Source organism: Equus asinus, chromosome 2, assembly GCF_041296235.1.
Source record: "Equus asinus isolate D_3611 breed Donkey chromosome 2, EquAss-T2T_v2, whole genome shotgun sequence".
Taxonomy (NCBI): Eukaryota; Metazoa; Chordata; class Mammalia; order Perissodactyla; family Equidae; genus Equus; species Equus asinus.
The window spans coordinates 161,550,474-161,573,953 of NC_091791.1; the positions used below are offsets into that span (position 1 = coordinate 161,550,474).

Below are 23,480 nucleotides of genomic sequence, written 5' to 3' on the forward strand. Positions count from 1 at the left end.
ATGTTGGCCAAGAAGAGGTGAGGCAGAAAAGAGAACCGTCTAGAACCTAAGACTTAATCCTAATGTAAATTCTTGGACCAGGATGGAAGGGGAATCATACCACAATGCCACCACTGTCAATGGCACCCTGGTAAAGCACCAGCCTTTGGAACGCCATGGGTTGTGGGAAGTCATCACCATCGCAGCTGTGACTGCTATGGTAAGCCTGATCACCATTGTGGGCAACGTCTTAGTCATGATCTCCTTCAAAGTCAATAGTCAGCTAAAGACTGTTAACAACTACTACCTGCTCAGCTTAGCCTGTGCAGATCTCATCATTGGGATCTTCTCCATGAACCTCTACACCACCTACATCCTCATGGGGCGCTGGGCCCTTGGGAGTCTGGCTTGTGACCTTTGGCTTGCGCTGGACTATGTGGCTAGCAATGCTTCCGTCATGAACCTTCTGGTGATCAGTTTTGACCGTTACTTTTCTATCACAAGACCCCTGACATATCGGGCCAAGCGTACCCCAAAAAGGGCTGGCATCATGATTGGCTTGGCCTGGCTGATCTCCTTCATCCTCTGGGCACCAGCAATCCTCTGCTGGCAGTACTTGGTTGGAGAGCGGACGGTACCACCAGATGAGTGCCAGATCCAGTTCCTCTCTGAGCCCACCATCACTTTTGGCACTGCCATTGCTGCCTTCTACATCCCTGTCTCTGTCATGACCATCATCTACTGCCGAATCTACCGGGAAACAGAGAAGCGAACCAAGGACCTGGCTGACCTCCAGGGCTCTGACTCCGCCGCTGAAGCTGACAAGAGAAAGCCAGCTCACAAGGCTCTGCTCAGGTCCTGCTTTAGCTGCCCTCGCCCCACACTGGTCCAGAGGGAAAGGAACCAAGCCTCCTGGTCATCCTCCCGCAGGAGCACCTCCACCACTGGGAAGCCATCCCAAGCCACTGGCCCAAGCACCGAGTGGGCCAAAGCCGAGCAGCTCACTACCTGTAGCAGCTACCCCTCCTCAGAGGATGAGGACAAGCCCACTACTGACCCTGTCTTCCAAGTGGTCTACAAGAGTCAGCCCAAGGAAAACCCAAGGGAAGAATTCAGTGCTGAAGAGACCAAGGAAACTTTTGTGAAAGCTCAAACTGAAAAAAATGACTATGACACCCAAAAATACCTCCTGTCTCCAGCTGCTGCTCATAGACCCAAGAGTCAAAAATGTGTGGCCTATAAGTTCCGATTGGTGGTAAAAGCTGATGGGACTCAGGAGACCAACAATGGCTGTCACAAAGTGAAAATCATGCCCTGCTCCTTCCCAGTATCCAAGGGCCCTTCAACAAAAGGCCTTGACCCTAACCTCAGCCATCAAATGACCAAACGAAAAAGAATGGTCCTTGTCAAGGAGAGGAAAGCAGCCCAGACCTTGAGTGCCATCCTCCTGGCCTTCATCATCACGTGGACCCCTTATAACATCATGGTCCTGGTTTCCACTTTCTGCGACAAGTGTGTCCCAGTCACCCTGTGGCACCTGGGCTACTGGTTGTGCTATGTTAATAGCACTGTCAACCCCATTTGTTATGCCCTCTGCAACAGAACCTTCAGGAAGACCTTTAAGATGCTGCTTCTCTGCCAATGGAAAAAGAAAAAAGTGGAAGAGAAGTTGTACTGGCAGGGGAACAGCAAGCTCCCGTGAAAAGTTTACAAGTCCCCTCACAGGAATGCCCATGTTCAAGTTCCTCTGAGGATGGGTAAGCTGATTCTGGCTTATCTTCAAAAAAGACACCTGTTATTTTGAGCCCCTGTAAAGGCTCGAGGTCTGTCGCCAAAAGGAAGGAGTCATGGCTGCCACGATTGCTGCCATACTGAATAATTTTTGTCTATGACCAAGGTCACCTGATGCCACTGGAGTCTGCCATTGAACTAAAGAGACAGACTCATGGCCCTGCACGAGAGGAGACTGCTGGATCTCAGTGGGCACTGACAGACCGAGCTTTCATCTACCCTTCTGTGAGGAGCAGCAGGAACTGGCTGGAAACCTCCCCCTGGGGCAACCTGCCATGGAATTTTGTGCAATATGTCTGTATCTATGAAGTTGTCTCACACCACCGAGAACCGGGGGACTGTAAGTCAGTGTCATTTGTTAACACGCGTGGCATTCAACTCGCTTCTAAGGCTCTATTTCTTTATAAACTGATCAGTATTTATTATGCAGCTATTACGTCCACTGTACTGTGGTATGTTTTCCTGTCCCTACATCTGAGCAAAGCTCTTGCTCTTCCCTTTCACAACCAATGTCAATTCCTGCAACCCCCTAAAATCATGCTGGTCCTCAAGGAAGCATCCTTCCTCCCAGAATCCTGGGTCTGGAAGGACACTGAAACCTGGTCATACCCAGTCCTGGAGAGGGGTCTCTATTCTGCTAAGAATGATGATCAAGTCTCCACAGCCAGTTATTTTAGCTTTTACTAGTGGGAATTTTTTCCTTTTATCTAAACCAATATTGATTATTCCATTTTGTGCCCATTTGAACCCATTTATCCACGCTCCGTTCTTAGGAAGACTAGTTGTAAAACAGTCCTTCAGTGGGGAAAGCTCTTCTCCAGGCTAGTTCATCGCGGTTCTCTTAAACTGTTTTCAGAGCTCTTACTTTCTCATCTCTTCACAAGGCAACCTGAGGCAACATGTGGAAAACGGATTTGGTTTCACTCCAGCTTTGGAACTTCCTCCAGGGCCCTTGTGCAGGCCCCAGTTTCCTTCATCCAGACCCCAATTCACACCCAGGCACAAGCGGGTCAATGTGCTGCCTCCAGCCAGAAGTACTAATTGAGGGACAGTGGGGGAAAGGCTTCATTTTTTTTTTTATAGGTCCTTTAAATCATGGCTCGGAAATGAATTATGTATTCGTTTCTCTCCAAATTCACGGTCAAAGATGAAAGGCCCAGAAAAGTAAAGTTGAGGTCCAGTAAAGCTGGCTATGGTCATCCAAAATGAAAGCCTCATCTTTAAAAACAAAATGTAGGCCACAATAATGTATAAAAATAAAAGTTTTCAGCATACATTAGAGTAGCAGAACTGTTGCAAACCAAATTTAATTGAAATCTCTGTGTATATAAATAAACTGAACCGGTCTCTTTGATAATTCTGAAAATAACCCAAAGTGCAAGATACTGAAAGTATAAAAGAGTGCATAAAGTTAATGGAAGATCCACAAAGAAAGCAGCAGTGCCATACACAGTGAGGATTTAGAGATGAAGCACCCCCGTCAGACAGCCTGTTGATGACATCTGCAGTAGTGTTTAAAAGTCTCCAGACCGCTCACTTCACGTAGGCCAGTTCTCTTTCAGCCTCATTTGCTAAGGGGATATAGAAAGCCCTGGGTTGGTTGTCCTGGGAATTAGGTATGCACTCGAGTACAGGAGAGCTTCACCCTGCCACTGAGGAGCGAGTCCGCCTCTCACCCCAAGTCCCATCGAGGCTCCGGGCAGTAGAAACGCAGGCCTCTCCTCCAGCCCTGCAGGGACTTGATGTTGCAATGAAACATCTCAGAAGCCACGTAGCTGCTGAGCCTTTGAGAAGGGCAGGTTGACACTCGCCAAGAATGTGGTAGAGAATATTAATTAATTGGCTCAGTTCTCCAGGACAGAGGCTCCCAGGCCTACATGATGCCAACAGGGCGTGACTTCTTCAGCAAACCTGCTCAGCCAGTCTAGATAAACAGTTGATTCTTTGAGTCTAGGGCTTTGATTCCTAACAAAAATGAAAATCCCTGCAAGAGAACAGCACTTTAAGCCCGTATTGGATATTTACTGTTCACGGTGGAGAGAGAAATAAGCTAATTCAAACAAAATAAGGCAGAACTGGGGTGGGGGGCAGTAGGAGGCTGCTGGGGCAGACTTCTCACATTTCACAACTGCCTAGGACTTAGCCTTTTTTGTTTACCTTATGTGAAATTAGTTGAGAGGCCCATGCTTCCTTCTTTATCATTCCAAGTGGGAGGCAGCCTGTTTTGCAGACTACTTACCCTCCTTGACACAGACGAAAAAATGCCTCAAACTACTAGCGGAAACTAGACTTCTTTACAGTAGGGCCTCTGGTGGGGTCCTCAGAATGAACAGATCCAACTGTAAACTACAGGGACCTGGCGGGTGGGTTGGTGGGCATGGGCCGACTTCAAATCTTAAGCCTTCTGTGCCCCCTGTCTCCCGAGCTCTGTCTACGGTAAACTATGTACAGCTTTGACTAGTTACCTATTGGATGCTGCTATGTTGCTAACACTGTGGTTTGTTTCTCCATGCCTGTGAATTTGATGGCTTTTCGAGGAATCTGTTTCCAGTACCATTTTTGGTTGAAGCATTTTGTCAATATTCCTGGCCCCGCTTTGCTCCTTTGGTGAATGTCCTTTGAGGGAGATATTGATGTTCGGCTCTTTGTGATTGTGAAATCTGTATCTAATCTCTGGATTGGAATATCCAATTGTTTACTGTAAATACTGGAATTACAGCAAAGGATGTGGGGACTGGGCTGCTTTTCTGTATCATTCGAGCGTTGTTCTGGGTATTAAAGAAATTTAACCACATAGTAGTCCAATGCAAAGTGTTTAAATAAGAAAATGGTTTCAGGTTAGCTTGATAGATCCAGCTATATTGGAGATCCCAAGCACATTTACATGCCCTGGCCTCTTAAGAAGGGAGAGTTGATACCCAATATAGATACACATCCCTCTTCCTACCCTCGTGACTTCCCTTTCCTCTCAGTTACCAGTAACTAAATTAAGATGAAATAACAATGACAAGATTCTCAGCTAAAATGATTCCGATTCCCTCCAGGACAAGGGAAGCAGGAAGACCTCAAACCATGGCCCTTTAGCCAGTGCAGACCCTGCAACAAAACAGAACAGCAGCATTTCCTCTTCACTCGCTCAAGGAGCTGGGGTCCCAGTCATTTCATTCTCATTTTAAGTGACACTAGTTTCCATCTCCCCCATGCCATTTCATCAGTAAAGTTCGAAATCTTTGCCCAATAAGGAATCCAGACTGTCAGTGGGAGGGGGAAGAGAAATAAGTTTTTTAAGTATCAGGGAAGGAGCCAGAAAAAAATTTTAACAAAATAAAACTTTCTTTTTTTGGGGGAGGGAGGTTGCCTCTGAGTTAACATCTGTTGCCAATCTTCCTCTTTTTGCTTGAGGAAGACTGTCCCTGAGTTAACATCTGTGCCAATCTTCCTCTGTTTTCTACGTGGAACGTGCCACAGCATGGCTTGATGAGCAGTGTGTAGGTCCGTGCCCGGGATCCAAACTCACGAACCCCAGGCTGCTGAAGCGGAGCATGTGAATTTAACCACTATGCCACTGGGCTGGCCAGAAACAAAACTTTTTTAAAAAATAATTTTAAACTTAGAGAAAAGCTGCAAGAATAGTATAAAGAACTCCTATGTCCTTCACCCACATTCCCCAGTTGTTAACATTTTGCCACATTTGTGCTCTGTGTGTGTGCATGTGCCTGTGTGTGTGTACCCACACACATATTTTTTCTCAACCATTTGGAGTAAGTTGCAGACAACGTATCCATTGACCACTAAAAAATTCAGTGGGTATTTCTTAAGAACAAGGAGATTATCTTGCATAACCACAATAATAAATATAAACATCAGGAAATTTGACATTGCTACAATATTATTATGTAATACGTAATTACACAATTATGTCATATAGTCCATACTCAAATTTTACCAGTTGTCCAAATGATGTTCACCATAAAAACTTCTTTTCCAGTTCAGGATCTAATCCAGGATCACACATTGCATTTAGTTGTCATGTCTCTTTAGACTCCTTTAATCAGGAAGGGGTCCTCAGCTTTCCTTTGTCTTTCATGACATGGTCATTTCTTAAAAGTACATTCCATCCAATTTAAAAAAATAATTTTCATCAGTTTGGATTTGTCTGACATTTCCTCATTAGATTCAGTTTAATTTGTTTGTTTGATTTGATTTGGGCAGGAATATCACAAATGTGATATTGTGTCCTCGGTATATCACATCAAGAGGACATGATGTTTTATCCCATTATTGGTGATCTTGACATTGGTCAGTTGGTTAAAATGCTGCCCCCACCTCCCACCCAGGTTTCTCAACTATAAATTTACTGTTTTTCCCTTTGCCATTAATAATTTTAGGAAAGAGACTTTGAGCCTATGTAAATTTCCTGTGGGACATCAGGTTTTCATTCAATAATTGTAGCATCTATTTATTATTCTCACTCAAATAAGTTATTACTATGATGATTGCCAATTGGTTGGCATTCAACTGTAAGGAAGTTTTTTTCCTTCTTTATATTTATTTATGTACCTATTTATTATCATTATGGACTCATGAACTCTTATTTTAGTAATTGCTTTAAATCCATTACTGTCATTATGTCAATGCTCAAATTGTCACAAATTTAGGCAGTGAGAGCCCCTTCGAATTGACCCCTGTGACCCTTTGACATATCCAGAACATGTTGTGAACACTCTCTTACTTTCTGGTACAACAAGATGTTCCAGGCTCATCTTTACTCTCCCTACCCCAGCCCAGTAATCAGCCATTTCTTCAAGGAGCCCTGGTTTAATTAAGTAGAGAATGGAACCCTACTCAGATCTGGATTCAGGATATACTCACTGCTATCAGGCCTTTTCAGTGGATGGAACTAAGAAATATGTACATGTGTATACTCATTAAAAACGATACGTCCTTATGGTCATCTGCAATTCCAATCCTATACAACAGGATTGCATAATTAGCAAGACAGCTGAAATTCCTGTATTTATTGAGTTTGCTTTACAAGTGGCTTTGAGCTTGACCTTAACTCCCTCTTGGGTGCTTTACCATTCTTCCCATTCCATATTTGCATCTGCCTTCTCCAAAAGTGAGAATCATCAATTGCTATTTGCTCAATTTGCTGAATCCTTCAATAGTTTCAGAATTGCAACATCCATATCACTGTGAAAAAGCAACCTTTTAGTAAAGATCCATGATTTGTTTACAGTTCTTTTGTCTTAAGACTGAAGGGAAATAGTCAAATTACTATGTTCAGTAATTGCTTCTGTTAATGAGGACACCAAGTAGAACAAGTTGAACAACTCTGGAGACATTAAGTAATAATAGGCAAAAAACTGACACTTAAATATTCATATTAAAGTCAAAGAGGACACAATCAGCAAGGTAAATTCTCCTCCCAATGAACTGCACTGTCCCCCAGCTCCCTTGATGAATTAATGTGTGTGGGGTGGGGTGGGCAAACTACAGCCTTAAATTTATCTGTGATTAGGCAAAAAAAAGCCACAGCCTAGCTCTATTCTGGCTTGCCCATCATCTAGACTTGTCTACATGAGTGTGCCTTATGGCAATCTATTTGTCCAAAAAGTCCTAATCTTCTTATTTTATATGGCCCTTGAATAGCCTCATACCATCAGATGCCTCCACAAATGCCCTTATGCTCCTGTTAAGAGCAGTTCTCCAGTTTTATTTCCCAATCATTGGCAGTGATTTTCTAGAGAAGTTATCTTGCATAAATGCATCTGCAGTGGTGTCCTAAATGAAGGGGCATTCTTACTTTCAACAAAGAGCAGCTCATACTCAACCCACTTATCTCCAATATCACTGGCTGGGGAGCTGGTGCTTATTTTTAGTAGTCTCGCATATATCCAAAGTTAGGCTTATAGTCCAGCCACTTTCAATCAAAATACATAAGCTACTGACCACGATGTACTAACCACAGCCCAGTCCCCCGACTGTACCACAGAGTAGACTGCAATCGAAAACACCACAGGCTGGAAGACGGCAAAGAGGGAAAGACAAAATAGATTTAACCTGGAATTTGGAGGACCCCTCTTCTCACTGAAAAATCAGATCACCATCGCTGAAAATCTTTTGACAAGTTCTTTGTACCCAGAAGTAGGGCCTATCCAGGAGAGCTAGAAACAAACAACTATATTAGGTTTGTTTTATAGCCTCTATAATACATTTTATAACATAGAATATATATGTATTAATACATATTTTCTTGAAAAACTTGGAAAATAAATAAGCAAATAACAAAATACCAGTAATTCTACCACTCAGAGATAACCTCTGCTAAACATCTGTGTAGATTCTTGTAGTCTTCTTTTCTACGTACAGATATACACTTTTTAAAACTCACAGAGCCGTTCGGCAATCCTCATGTTCATATCTTGCAGAAAATATCTGGCCACCAAAGCTCTCCAAAAGCAGAAAATCATAAGGCTTCAATTAACATGAGGCACTCCTATCCACGACTAACGTAGATACGTAGATTAGAAAGAGATTACTTCTGTCCTTTTTCATCTCAGTTAGATGTACCCAATACAGCTTAATCTACAGGGATTATTGCCCTCTTGTCTGGAGGAATATATTTTTTAAAGACTTATAAAATCTAATTTAAAAAGTAACTGTAGTTGATCCTAGGGCTGCCATACACAGTACCACAAACGGGGTGGCTTAGAATAACGGAAATGTGCCGTCTCACAGTTCTGGAGGCTGAAGCCCAGTATCCAGGTGTCAGAGGGGCCTTGCTTCCTCTGAAGGCGCTGGGGAAGGATCTATTCCAGGCCTCTCTCCTAGCTCCTGCTAGCCTCAAGCATCCTTGGCTTGTAGATAGCTGACTTTTCCTTGTGTCTTCATGTCATCTTCCCTCTGTGAATGTCTGTCTCTGTGTCCAAATTTTCCTCTTTCATAAAGACACCAGTCATGTTAGACTAGGTCACCCTAATGACCTCATTATAACTTGATTACCTCTATAAAGACCCCATTTCCAAATAAGGTCACATTCTGAGGTCCTGGGAGTTAGGATTCTAAAACATTTTTGAGGGCACAATTCAACCCGAAACAATTACTGAGCAAGAAAAATACTATCCTATTTTATAGAGGTATAAACTGTAGACCAATGCTGGGTAGTATCAAATGGGAAGGGTTTCAGAGCCACCACTGAGAAGATATGCGGGGTCCTCAACTCCATCACAGAGAGCTGGCAGGACAGGGCAGTCTTGACTGCACAGAACAGCTACCTAGTATTTTTCTAATGCAAGTTTCCCTCTGCTCTCCTGGCCTGAAAAACACAGGAAACTAAAGGAATGGAACCAGATTTTGAAAACTCCTCCTATGTGTGCAAGGGGCACCTCTGGAGGCTTTAGGCCCAGAGGCCTTAAGCCTAGCTAAGAGTATGCTCTCTGAGAGTGCAACTCGGAAATTCTTCAAGGGAAAGTTTCCTTCCTAAATTCCCAGCATCACCTCTCTGGGGCCCTGTGGGATAAAATCTCAGAAGAGGACAAAATAAAGACCTTCGGCTATTTATTATCTATAACCAGGAAGAATGAATCATTAACTTGATCCTGACCAATTTCTTAAAAGTGATAAGGAAAGTACTTGGGTTTTATCTTCACAGTAAATACGTTCTATTCAAAACCAGTAACGTTTGTTTCATTTTCACTCACAATAATTTTTTTCTTTCCTCTACTTGTCACTGGAGCCACCTTCTCCGAATGCCCCAAAGCTTTACACCCTTTCCTTCACCATCTTCTTAGATCCAAGAACCACCATCCAGGCAACCTGATTACTCCTTTGTTTGGTTACTCATTTGTTCAGCAAGTAATTATCGATCTATGTGGGAACCTTGGGGATTCAGATGGGAATAAGACATTGTCCCTGACCTCCAAGAACATAGACCAGCAGAGAAAGGGACAGGACGAAGAGAATCACTCTAGTGATGGCAGAAGGCTCTCCTCTTCCCCAGGCACAAACATTTCCCTTCTCTTTCTTCCCCGTACTTTGGTGCAGAGGGGGAAACTAGTACTGAAGTCTGAACTGCGAGTGGTAGAATGCTTATGTGATTGAAGAGAGAGGGTGAGTGAAGAGTGACAAGATGAGTGTGGATTACATCCAACATTCCACTTAGAAGCTCTCATGAGCACAGTCCTCTGCTCTTTTTTTCCAGTTTGCTTCCCAGTTCCTGGGCTACACGCCAAGATACTATGCCTTTCAGAAAGGAGTCTTGCTCTGTCTGGATATAGCCCAACCTTCCTATTCCATAATCCAACTCCTTCTCAAGGGTAGAAGTCAGGTAGGAATGCAGAAATTAGAGTTGTCAGTAGGATCCTCCAAGGACACGTTCAGGGTCAAATATATACAAGCACACATGTTTACACACATACAGCTTGAAGCAGCAAGGACAGAAAAGAGCCTCAATTTCAAGGTGGGAGCAGCTAGTTCAGGGTGGGAGGGCTAAGAGCCCTCTGAGAGGCCGTGCAGAACCCACCCCCACCAGCTTCAAAGGGAAAGAGAAGCTGTCTTTATGCCATCTTTAACGGACTTCTGTGAGGTCACATCATTTAAAGATTTGAAGTTGGGCCAGAGGTGGGCAGGGAGCAAGGCAGGAGGGAAGTCAAGGCTTGGTTTTCTTCCAATTAACGTATTATCTCAGTTTCTGGTACCCTGACATTTCTACTAAAGATTCTAGGCTTTTTGGCAATGGTTTTCTTTTCTTTTTTTTTGAAAAATAATATGAGTTTGCTCAGCAACTGGTTATCAGTAGTGGGTCACAGCCAGGTGACCACGGAACTCCACACACAGGGCTTTCCCTTAGGATCTGTCCTGAGAGGAGCAAGGTGTGTCCTTGGGAAGATACGGTGAATTCAGGCCTGTAGTGCATCCAGGCGGCCTCTGCCTACCTCTCCAGGTACTCTCCCCTTTCTGGAAGTGCTCCAGCCCTTAGCTTTCTTCCAGTTCCGTCAGGAGCCGACCTCCCTCCCACCTCAGCTCCAACTAGGAAGCTCCTCACTCTTATCTCTTCTCAGCCCCAGCCTAGTTAATCCCCATATAGTCTTTCACCTTCCCCACGGGTCACTTTCTCAGGGAAGTGTCCTACACTTGCCCTCTCCCCTCTCATCCAGGTTTCCTTGTTATGAGCTTTTACAGCAACTAGGACTCCCTTGGAGTACCTATCAAGGTTCTCATTACACATGTGTATGTGTTTAGCTGATTAATATCTACTTCTGCCCCTAAACTCTAAGCTCTGAAACCAGAGTTCAGGCTATTTTGCTCATCATCGTATCCCTTACCTAACAGCCCTTGGCACATACAACAGTATAGGTGTTTCATAATGTATTCTTTACAAAATAAGTGTGTGCATAGCTGAGATAGGAGATAGTTGCAAGGCAAAGTTCCTGGGTTTTGTTGGGCTTCTTTTTTTTTTTTCTGGCATGGTTAGTATCTTTGTGGTTCCTTGAGAAGTAGAAGTGAATTCACCAGGAGTCTCTGATCTCTATCTTGGTCTAATGGTTTGAGACGGCATCCCAACAATACCTGATGAAGCTCTATGAGGCAGCCACCTCCAAACTGCTTTAGTGGAGAAATTAAGATTCCTCCTACCCTTCCTTGAAGACAGGACTGTTGTATTATTAGTACCCTACAGTCCAGGCAGCTTAGGGTCCAGGGAGGGAAGTCAGAGAAGCAAACAGGTAATCCGATAAAATGATGTGCTATGGTGACATAAGCATAGGCATGAAAGGGGACAAAGAAGAGGCTCTATCCAAACCTTGTGGGCGCTGGAAGGATTTCTGTCTGAAGGCAATTTCTACACTAAGTCCTGAAGAAGATGCAGGGATAGGAGCGGGATAGAGAATTGAGAGGAAGAAATAACTGAAAAGGCCCAGAGGTGAGCACACATATAGAGCTTAAAGTGGGGAAATGAGAAAAATTCCAGATGTATGTGGGGAGAAGTGGCAAGAAGTTAGTCTGGAGGGACCGTGGTCAGGGGGTTTATCTTGAGAGTCTAAAGAGGGTCTACAAAAGGTTCTAATAGCGGAGTGACCCCACCAGATTCGCTTTTTAGAAAGATCTTTAGGTCAACAGTGTCTGAAGTTCCAGGCACCAGAAACTAGGTCTAGAACTGCTTTTTTTCGAAGCCAATTTCTCCTGAGTACCTCACCCCTTCTCTCTGAGGAGTACTTGGAAGGAGAGAAGCAAGTCCCTAGGTCTTGCCACTCGAGGTAGACAGAAGGTGGGCAAGCTGGAATAAACGTATGGCTATGTGTTGATCATGGGTATGTGAATGTTTAGTTTTTTAATTTTAGCTTGTGAGAGCAGTACTATAGGAAGCAGTTAACAGGATTTGCTCTAGGTTACCAACTGGTGAGCTTGGGAAAATTTTAACCTCTATTTCCTCATCTGAAAAATAAGACAATAATTATAAACTTTTACTGAGGACTTACATGCTTAGGGTTAGTACAAATATCAAACGAGATAATACATGTAAAGTGTTCTAAACAGTTCTACTTAGGAAGTAGATATTTCCCATTTTACAGATGACTCTGTGATCCATTTTACACATGATGAAACTGAGGCTCAGAAAGGTTAAGCAACTTTCCCAAGATCCTACAGTTAGTAAGTGATGGAGCCAGGACATGTGTTCACCCAATCTCTCCCTTAGTCAGAGAGTTCCTTCTGACCCATTCATTCAAGATGGAGGCAACAGAGCCAATTTTGCAGTGACTGAGAGAAAAGGAGAGGGCTTTCAGCAGGCTGGAGGTCATTTTGGTCAGTTCTGGAAAAGTGTGGACTCTTGGATTCAAGTGACAGAATCCTAGTGCAGCTAGTTTAAGTAAAACACATAAACACTATACCACAGCATACAGCAATGCTCCATGGAACCCAAGGGCAAGAAGGCAGCCACCTCAGGGAAGGATTTGAAGGAAAGTACAGTCTCAAAACTCATCTTCCATTTCAGCTCCTCTCTATGCATCTGCTTCATTCTATATTTTCTCTCTGGAACCTGTTTTCTCCTTTTTTGTAGTGTGCATGATAGACTGTATAGCCATGCACATCTTGCAAGTTTATATGTAATCTATTCCTTCAGTCCCTCAGTTTTAATTTCAAATTCCCAAGGAGCAGCCTTTGGCCTAACCTGGGTTAGATGCCCATTTCTGGAACAGTAGTGGGCCACATTCCAGAAATACAGCTGCGGAGAGAACAGTTCTTTGGGTTGCACCCACTCCTCAGGGGAGAACCAGTTACCAAGGGGTAAGATAGATGACAACTCAACAGATGTGCATTAAAGGAAGGAAATCTCTTATTGTCAAAGTTGAGATTTTCTTCTGCCCTTCCCCACAGACGAATTTTGTTGATATATCTCATTTCCTCCTCCAGAAAGTATGGATCCTACCATTCCTCACATTCTGGGAATAAAATAATTTACTTTTTGGGATAGAAGGAAATTTAAGAGACCATCAGGTAGGTGTACCTATAAATCATCCTAACAGGTGATTTTTTTGTCCAATTTTTTAGGAACTTCAAGAAAAGCAAACCCCATAGTCACTAGCATTTCAGTTTTGTTTACCGTGCCAAAAAATTCCTCTTCACAGCAAACGAATTCCTTCTGCTGCAATTTAAGTCCATTTCCTTTCTCAGACTTCATGGAGTGGTACACAGCTGATCAGAATTTGCTTTAAAAGGATTATCAAGCATTTGAAAAATCCCCTCAGCATTCTCTTTACTAAACTGTAAAAATTACAGACCCTTTAATCCTTCCTAAATTATATCTAAAAAATATAGTCCTGAGGTCAGTAAAATCATTTGTATAGAAAAACATGAATATTAATCACTGGCAGCTTTTCTCTACATCTTCTCTGTGTGTCTCATTATAGAGGATCAAACTGGACACCGTACTCTCCTAGTCAGAACGGATGACAAGTAAGGGGTTAGGGTGGACATGGTGGGGGAAGGGATTCAAGAGGCTTTCACAGACTCCACTGCAAGAAGAGCAGCTGAGCCTCCTTGGATTTGGGAGGTTATCCGGCAGCTACTCTCTCCACCACTCTCTGGGGTCACCATGGTCTCTCTCACCTGGCTATTTGCTATACTCTCTTTGCTGGACAGATTCTTTAGACTAGTAGATTCCCCTGTTAATTAAGCTTACCTGTGGCTCAGGATCAACTTACTGCCTTCTCTTCCAGTGCCACCCAACGAACCGCTCATGTCCCACCCTCAGTCCAACCAGCTGTGCGTGGGAAGGCAGGTCCACCCAGAACTATGGAGAGACAAACACGAAACAGTATTTTTCCTTCTTTCTTGTGTGTAATGCACAGGATTCCATGATAGTAGTTATTGCAGAAGCTTTCCTTATACATCTTCTCATGATCCTTTATGAATCATCTCATAACATTTCTAGAATGATTCCATTTCTTAGTCTTCATACCAAATTTTCATGATCATTTAATTCTAAATATTTCCAATTTTTTTTACTATAGTTATTTAAAAATATATTTTAGGGGGCAGCCCCGTGACATAGTTGTTGGGCTCAGCGTGCTCCAGAGCACTCTGCTTCAGTGGCCTGGGTTTGTGGGTTCAGATCCCAGGCATGGACCTATACCACTCATCAGCCATGCTGTGGCAGTGACCCACATATAAAGTGGAAGAAGACTGGCACATATGTTAGTCCAGGGCTAATCTTCCTCAGAAAAAAAAATATATATATATACATGTTTTAAAATATCCAAATTGTTGGGGTCAGCCCCACGGCCGAGTGGTTGAGTTCGTGTGCTCCACTTTGGTGGCCTAGGGTTTCACCAGTTCGGATCCTGGGCACAGACATGGCACTGGTCATCAAGCCATGCTAAGACAGCGTCCCACATGCCACAACTAGAAGGAACCACAATTAAAAATATACAACTATGTACTGGGGGGGGGGTTGGGGAGAAAAATAAAATTTTTTAAATATCTAAATTGTGTAGTAGGAGCTCATTAAAAGTAAGTAGAATAAATTATTTACATTCATATATATGGAAAACTTGATTTCAAAATTACCTGAGGAAGTACAGATGTGAATCTTCACTAATTACTAGTTTATTACATTTTAGTGGAATTAAATAACTCGTCAAAAGTTTTCTACTAGAAAAGCTGTGCACAGCTAGTTTTTATGGTTCTGCTCATTATTCCTGTTTACTACTTGACCTTATTAATTTACTCCTCCCTCTTCTCAAGTTGCTCAGGCTGGCTCAATCCTACCAGACTGTAGCCACTGTGAAAGGCTTCAGCTCCCCTATGCTCCCATAATAAAGTTGTCTTGCTGTGGGAAAAGAGAGAAGCTAATATTTGGTGCTATTTGGGGGGTGGGGGGCGATTTTTTCTCAAATAGCTCTTTTAGTATTTCATCATCTTTTTTTCAAGGATATTAAAACAATGTTCATAATTTATAGGCAACATCTGAATTTTTCAAAACCTATCTTCAAGTTCTCCTGAATAATACAAACACTTTTACCAACTGGATATGCTTATATACCACACAAATTAAAAAATAATTGGCTCTGATGACAACAGTCACACCTAAAATGCTAAAAGAAGAGCACAGCACAACTAGGCCCTGTCTTGACACACTCTTTGAACTGAACTAAAGGACCTGGCCACCAACTTCTACTGTGTTCTGAGACTAGTGCTTAGCAGAATTTTTGTTGGATCTAAATGCAAAATGGTACATACATGATTCTAACTGTGCAAAATATGTCTATATGTGACCTGGAAGGCAATAAATAGAAATGAAAATAGTTGTTTTAATTTTTTAAGATGTTTAATAAAAATATTTTCAGTAGAGTACTGTGAAAATCCCAAACTTCCTCAAAGTCTGAATGACTACTTAAATGAAAAGCTCTCCTTTAGCATTATTGACATTGCTCAACAGGACCTAGAAGCCCTTCCAACTGAAAAGCATGCCAAATGGTTGCTTCTTCCCTCCTGTCGGAAGAAACATAAGGGAAAAATGAGAAGATCCTTTACTACCCTGGGAAGGTTAGGTAAAATGCTGAATCTTTCCAAAATGTTAACCAGACTCAAGGTGAGTCCTGAGGTTTGACTCCTAAAACACTGCTTGAAAACTTGGGAGCTATGGATCCACCCTAAAGAAGTTGTCCTGGACGCTTAGGACTTCCTGGCAAGAATGGGCAACAAGATTTGTTTTGCACAAAGTCACTACTCAGGTTTAGTTTAGTAGACGTGAAAAAATTTAAAATACAAAACTTACATTTAACAGGAGACACAAGTAAACTGAAGCTAAGCATGGCCCTAAAGAGCAAAACAATACTTTGTCTCCAAATGGGGAACAGCAGAAAGAACCCAAGTATGTGAAAAAAAGAAAAAGTTGGCACTGATCATGTGATTCTTAAGGATAGGAAATATTAGGACTGGGTTAAAATTATAACAGAATTTTAGATCTGAAAAGGAATTTACAGGTCTAATCCAAATCCCTCAATTTACACATGAGGAAACTTCAGGCTCATTTATTTATTCATTCAACAAACATTTATTGTGTGCCTACATGCTCAATGCTGGAAATACAACAATGAACAAGACAGAGTCCAAAGAAGGGAAAGTGACTTACCCAAAGTCACAAAGCAAGTTAGCAGCTAAACAGAGGCTCTCTGCACAGAACCCCATATTATCTAATAAAATACATCATTTCCGCACTTGTAAGCACACTAAGATTTGATGAAGGTTCTGTGCAAAGATAAGATTTTTCAAATGCAATTGATGTATTAACATTCTGTAATATAATAAGGGATATATATATCATATTCAGATGGTGTTAGAATTTATGTAAAATAACCACAGTTTCTTATTAGCAAATGAAATGATAATTTCCTTGGAAGTGCTTTCTAATTTCTTAGTCATTAGGTATTTCGTGTGCAAATTTTGACAATTCAGATTTTGAAATTTTCAACAGGATTTCTGGTCATGCAACTATGACTGTTACTATATTCTGTCATTTTTGACTTACAACGTTCATTCAACTAGTGCTTCAATATTTTAGTTATTTGCAATAAAGTACTCTATTTTAAAAGATCTAGTTCTACCATTAAACCAGTTTATCCGCCTTCATCATTCATAGCTTCACCAGCTTTATAACTTTAGTGTATGTAATACAAACAGAGATATAGTTAATAAAATGCCCTGCATCAAAACATTTCTTTAAAAGAAAACTTATTTACCTCATTTCAAAATGAACAATGGCGCCTACTGCAAAAGGGAAAATCAAGAGTTTGGAACCAATCTTTTTTTTGTTGTTTTTTGCTGATTTAATAACCTTAAGAAAGCAATAAGGGAGTTCTTGAACACGGGAAAGATGGAAGTCCTCTACTAGAAGCAATACTGTAGCCTCAGAGTTCCTCTTTCATTAAAGCAACCCAAAAGAAAAGTGCGAAATTTTTGTAGCTTACCGAAATAAAAAGTTTCTGAGATACTCCTGATTGGAAAGTAGTGATTTATATTCCAACAACTCTGAGAACCAATGATGAGAGAGATGAGGCGATTTAAAAGCCACCTGTGCTGTACTACCAACATTACAATATGGAGCTCTAAGGTTGATTTTCCATCCTTAGACTCTAGAAGGCTCTCCTACTGCTGCACTTCTTTCTCTGGCCATTCGCTCCCTGTTATTACTTGTGCTTCCTCCCTACATAATAAGCCTTACTGGGGACAGGCACTGGATATTACCCACTCCGTGTCCTACCTTGAATCACAGCACAGAGCTGATACTCAGTAACTGTAAAATGAAACCACAGATGGTAACCAGAATTTAAAAATCGATAACATCTATTCTAACTCATACATCCATACTCTGAAACGAACTGTAATAATAAAAGTTAAAACTACATAATGAATATGTGGTTCTACCTGAAATATCAGGGAATGTTAAATGGCAGGGCAGGGCTGAGAAGTCTGAAAGGTCTGGCTACACAAAAAACCATGGTGGATGCTGCTCTAAAAATAACAACCACTTCTTTCTAAGCAGGAAAGGCCAATTTCAAGCCTCAGATAATGAAAAATAGAAGAAAACTGTCAGGAATAAAAGAAACATTAAGTGGAAAAAAATGACAAGATGATGTTATCTCTGGATTAAGACTTATTTTAATATACATAATGTATAGTACTTTATATAATTTATTAATGTCATTTTCTATAGGACACTGTAATTAATTCAGTGACATCAATATTGACCTCATACAAAGGATGAAAGCTGGGTTTTTGTGTGTACCAAGTACAAAACGTGCTGAAGAATTATCACACACAACAGTTATAAGAGATCAACTTTAAGGATGACTCAGGGTTACAGTAGTTGCTTCACATGGTTTTCCCTCGAGACTTGGATGCCACCCAGTGTTGCTGTGTTTGTGCAAACGCATCTCCGGACCACCCCACTACCTCCTTTTGCCAGCCCCACTTTTGCCTGTTTTACTGCTGCCGCTGCTAGACTTGCCCGATGATTTTGAAGAGAAGAGTCTTGTCATAAATTCAGAAACGTCAGGCAGTTCGTGGTTGGAATTCAGCATATTCATCGACTGCTCCATCTCCTGCAGGAAGACACAGCACAGTGACATGACAGGCACTGCGATCCTCTGAGCCGCTGAACCACTCACACTTCCACCACGAAGGACAGGAGTAGAACAGTAAAAGGTGCTGGTTCTGAGCAACGGTGCAATGTCATACCCGACAGCACTTCAGAAACCATGTTTCACACATCCTTTATACATGATACATTTTGATCCTTAGTAAATGTCCAATAAATTTTGTCTATGGTTTGATTTAGCTTATGTTTTCATAAAGGGCATTTTCTCTGATAATGGACATATGTGATCATATTCCTGCCATCTTATTTTCTGTTTTCTGATTAAAATGCTTTTTTATTGTTTAATGAGTATTTTTTTTAAACTCATGCTTTCTTTAGATGCGTATAACCAGAATATCAATCTTTAATTACATAGAAAGGTATCGGAAAAGTTTGGAAGATTAACAGCAGTATTTCCAAGACTTGATTCCTAAGGCCCTTAGTAGTAAATCTATGAATACTGTACGGCTTGGGTGACCTCAATTACTCTTTCTAAAGCAAGCAACACAAATGTTACAAAACAAGTCACTGGCAGGACCAAATAAGGATCTAGCACTTTTATTTTGAGGCCTTGTCCTCCCTCCTTCCTAAGCCAATAATCTACAAAGTATTGTTCTACTTCTGGCAATATTAATGGAATATTTGCTTCATTTGCATTTTGCCACATTCCAAAAGTGAACTGAAGATTGTATTAGTTCAGATACGAAAAAAACAGCAAATACTATATTATTCATCACTTAAAATTGAACACCATTTAGGTATTAGCTTGGGCTTTCTTCCAAAAGGTAGAATTTACACACGAGTTTTCAAGGAGAAAGTGCTTTTACAAAGAAGGCCAGGAAAAGCAGCACAGTAAACATAAATTTGTTAACATGCACTAATCATCAAGAATTAAATACATGGTCCTGAGTCCCTGCAAAGATACATCAACTCCATCTTTGAATCTGTTCAATTCTGAAGCTCTTGAATGAACAACTTTTTACGCTGCTTACTATGTGCAAAGCACTTTGCAAGGAAGGAACTTTCAATCCAATGTGACTGCTAATGTTTCCTTCTACTGATACCACAGAGTTAACCGGCTTAACAGACACAAGGATTCCACAGGATGTATTCTTTTTGACCCATGCTGAAGCAAAGATGTCAAAATTTAGCAATAAAACATTTTGAAACATCATAAAGCTGTCTTGTTTCATGAAGCTTTTTCTGCCATTCCAGCTTGGAATAAATACCTTACCTCCTACAGAACTTTATCACCTACTACCTCAGCAAACATTTTTATTTATTTTATGTCTATCTTAATTTCCCATTTAAAATACACACACACACACAAAACCCCCTGAGGCAAGAAGAGTGTTTTATAAATCCATTCTACTTTCTACATTTTACTGGACTATGAGCTTGCTGATGACAGGGATGACATATAATTCATTTTTGTATCCCCAGTATCTAGAACCTAGAAATTGATTAATAAACATTTATTCAGTGATGAATAATGTGTCAATACATCAGTATATTAAATACAGCAGAAAAACTTCAAACTCATGAGATGTTTGTTGATGGTTTTTGGGTGGAAGAATAAATAATGTTTTTTAAAAAATTCTGAAGATTTTACATGGAAGCCAATATTTAAAAGAGACAAAGTGGTGGCATTAAACTTGAAGCATCTTACTTGATAACCTCACTCCCCCTCGTTAAACCAGTATGGCTTTGTAATACAGTGTTTGAAAGCGACTATTCAATTTTTCTCCCTTGGTCTATCTGAATTTCTTTTGCGTGTCTGTAACACACAAACTAAATGTGTACTCTAAAGAGTTTTATAAAGTAAAGATAGATAATAAGAAGCTATCGTTTTGCAAAATATTTGGATTAGGTATACCAGGATTATTATGCATTTCAACCATTTAACAAGTAAGGCACAAAGAAGGTTAGTATCAGCAGAATGTTTTAGCTATATGAAGAGACCCAGGCTTCCATCAAGTAGAACGAACTCAATTTATCTGGTCCAATGGAAACAACTAATTAAATTCCAGGAACATAATACTGTGTTAACATAACTTCTAGATGAATTTGGCTTGAGAATTTGGATAAAGCTTAAAAAATCCAAACCATTCAGCCACAATGGATGGACCAGGCATCAGAATACAGTTCAAAAACCCAGAGCCTGGGCAATCATCTTACCCGTCTCATGTCAGGATCACTTGTGTTGACCACTTTGGGCAGAAGCACAAATATCAATAATGGAAGAACCATCATCATAACCTGTGGAAGCAAACAAATTCAGAAACTGTTTTTCCCACTTACCAGAACAAAATCGGCACTTAACAACCAATGATAAAATTAAAGATTCAAATGTTGAATATAGAATAAAACTCGCAGCCACTACCTCAATTCCACTGAATCAGCCCTGTCAACAGCAAAGTGCTCCTCGATGCCTGACTGCTGTAGAGTACATAAGAGCCTTATCTATGAGCGCTTGGACTTCACAGACACCTCACTTCACATTTGTGCCACCTAGCATTTTGCAGAGTTTAGTTTTATTTAACACAAATAGTTTGCAAACGGAACTACCTATTCACTTCTGTTAATCTGTAGTCTGGCACTGGGATTGGTGATCCTGATGGCCAGCTGGGCTCTCTTTACAGATGACTTTGTGGTTCCCTTGGAGAAAACGCTGTATTACCCCTCTAATTAATGTACATCCTCTAGAGCCTGCAATATAGTACTAGGCAACTACTACAGCAGATCAGTTTTGAAAAATGACCTAGAAGCTTCCAGCACTGGATATGTTCCCATGGAATTTCAGAAATGAGAACATGGAAGATATTTCTCAATAAGTTTTAGAGTCTCATTGCTGATTTCTCCCATCCACTCTACCCTTCTGCTTCTTTATGCCTGACAGCAGTTTCTAGGTAGTAATTTATTCCTCTCAAAGGATGTACAGCCCCCAAACATTTCTCTTTGTGATCTAAACACTATCAGCAAGGAATATGATCAACCCATAGACAATTCTAAGATAATTCAACTTCCAAAAACAGCAAAAAAAAAAAGTCAATTTGTTTCTAAAGAATGTATTCTATGAGTGTTTTATTATTTGTGGATATCGTAACATCAGCTTCATGATAATACTAAGTACTGAAATTACCACAGAATAACTTCTCTGTTTACTTTACATGGGAAAAGGAGAAAAAACCTTACTCATGCCATCAATAGGGGCTGGTTAATAAATGATGGCACATTCATCAATGGACTACTATGCAACCAGCTCTATGTGTGACTTACCATACACTCTTATTCTATTTGAATTTTAAAACATTTCATCATAAGTATTTGTCCAACTTCTGTCACATGTTTCCATGTCAAAACTACTAGGCAATTTTCACTATATTCTTCTCATTATGTATTCGCAAAGCTACTATTTTCCTGAGATCCACAGCTATTCACAATTATCCTTTCGTCCAACAATCTGATCTCAGCTTTCCTTCTCACAAGAGTTAGAAGTTTTCGACTGCCTGCAAGCAAGTTAAAAATTAGTGAAGATACTTTATTGTAGCCTGATACATACCATTGGGTTCATCAGAAAGTCTGTCCAGCCCCATGATTCTCTTTTAATAAAGTAAGAAGGTGGACCTGAAGATTTCATTTGGAGAGGATAGGGCAGTCTGACCACTTCTGATGTTTTGATATAATTCACATATCTTGCTCTGATAAAGCAACGTGAAAAAAGCATCAGCAATTCTACTGAAAACATCACAAGTTACAAGAACTGCTTATAATATATCAGCAAGCCCTTATAAGTACCTTTAGATTTTTCCAAAATGCTTTGGCATCTAAACCTTTGACCTTGAAAATCTGATCAAAGTAGATGTATCTGTATATCTAAAATACTTAGCAAAATTTAAAGAAAGAAGACTAAATTTGCAATCAAGAAACCTAGGTTCTAGCTGTAGTTCCGTTATTACCTAGGCCTGTGGGCTTAGACAAGTTCTTAACTTCTCTGGTTATACAAAAAGTTCTTTTAGAATCCTTCCAGCTCTAAAGCTCTTTGGTTATATTTAATAATAACTTTATTATAAATATACAAAAATGCTGGATTTTATTTTTTTGATTGTCTGAGATATGTTTTATTGGGTGCACCCAATTTTCAATGCTATTTTGCAGGAAAAATTTATGATTTAATAAAGTCTCATAACAGCACCATAGGTAACACTACATTTTCAGCAGAGATGCCACTAATTTTAATCAAAACTCTCACTCATGTTCAAACATATTCAGGTTTACTTTTTGAAAATTGCCTCCCCTATTTTCTCTAACATTTCCTTCTGGAACTTCTATTAGACATGTGTTAGACTTTTTCAATATTTACTCCAGATCTTGTAAAATTATCACTTTCATAGTGTCCATTCCTGTATCTGTATTGTATGCTGGGTAATTTTTTCTGATCTATCTCCCAGTTCATCAAACCTCTGTTCAGACGCTTAACACGTCCATTGAGTTTTTTATTCCAATGCTGATATTTATCGCAGAAGTTCTATTTTATTCTTTTTTCAAATATCTATGGTCTACTTTGGTAGTATCTTATTCTTATGGCAATTAGTCTTTCTTTTATTTCTTTAAGCATTTTAAATATAAAATATTTTATAGTCTATATCCAATAATTCTACTATTTAAAGTTCTTGGAGGTCTGATTCATCTGCTGACCTTGTTTTCTTGGGTATTCTGAAGTAGACTTTATTTATGCGTGGGCCTGGACAGAGTTTCTCCTTCCAGAGAGGTTGCACATTTGTCTCTGCCAGGAGTCTGGGATTACGACCAGAGACTATCTTGTTAACTGTTCAGCTTGGAAGTTTCTGGATCATGCAGGACCATACCCCAAATTTCAGTGAGGGTAGGACTGTGACTATCAACTTTCAGGTGAGATTTTTCCCTCCAAAAGCCAGGGCCAGACTGGGAGTCTGGTCTTTTAGATTTTAGCATCAAGGGTCAAAGGGAGAATCAAGTCTTAGATCTAATTCCGACTCCAAGCAAGCCCAAGGCTTGCCTCCTATCTACACACTGCTAATAAAATCTAGTC

At 40.6% G+C, this 23,480-nt stretch overlaps 2 protein-coding genes across 2 annotated transcripts in view; one reads left to right on the forward strand and one right to left on the reverse strand.

Moving 5' to 3' along the window:
* CHRM5 (cholinergic receptor muscarinic 5) overlaps window positions 1-18,094 on the forward strand; it is a 106,594-nt gene extending 88,500 nt beyond the window's left edge. Inside the window, exon 2 of the mRNA XM_044765204.2 lies at window positions 1-18,094. Coding sequence (XP_044621139.2) covers window positions 83-1,681 — 1,599 coding nt within the window. The 5' untranslated portion in view covers window positions 1-82 and the 3' untranslated portion in view covers window positions 1,682-18,094.
* The window catches only part of EMC7 (ER membrane protein complex subunit 7), a 12,429-nt gene continuing 6,857 nt past the window's right edge, over window positions 17,909-23,480 (reverse strand). The window contains exons 3-5 of the mRNA XM_014847297.3: window positions 21,972-22,110; window positions 20,588-20,668; window positions 17,909-18,374 (exon numbers count right to left, since the gene is read on the reverse strand). Of these exons, the coding sequence (XP_014702783.1) occupies window positions 18,222-18,374; window positions 20,588-20,668; window positions 21,972-22,110 (373 nt within the window). The 3' untranslated portion in view covers window positions 17,909-18,221. The remainder of the gene's footprint in view (window positions 18,375-20,587; window positions 20,669-21,971; window positions 22,111-23,480) is intronic.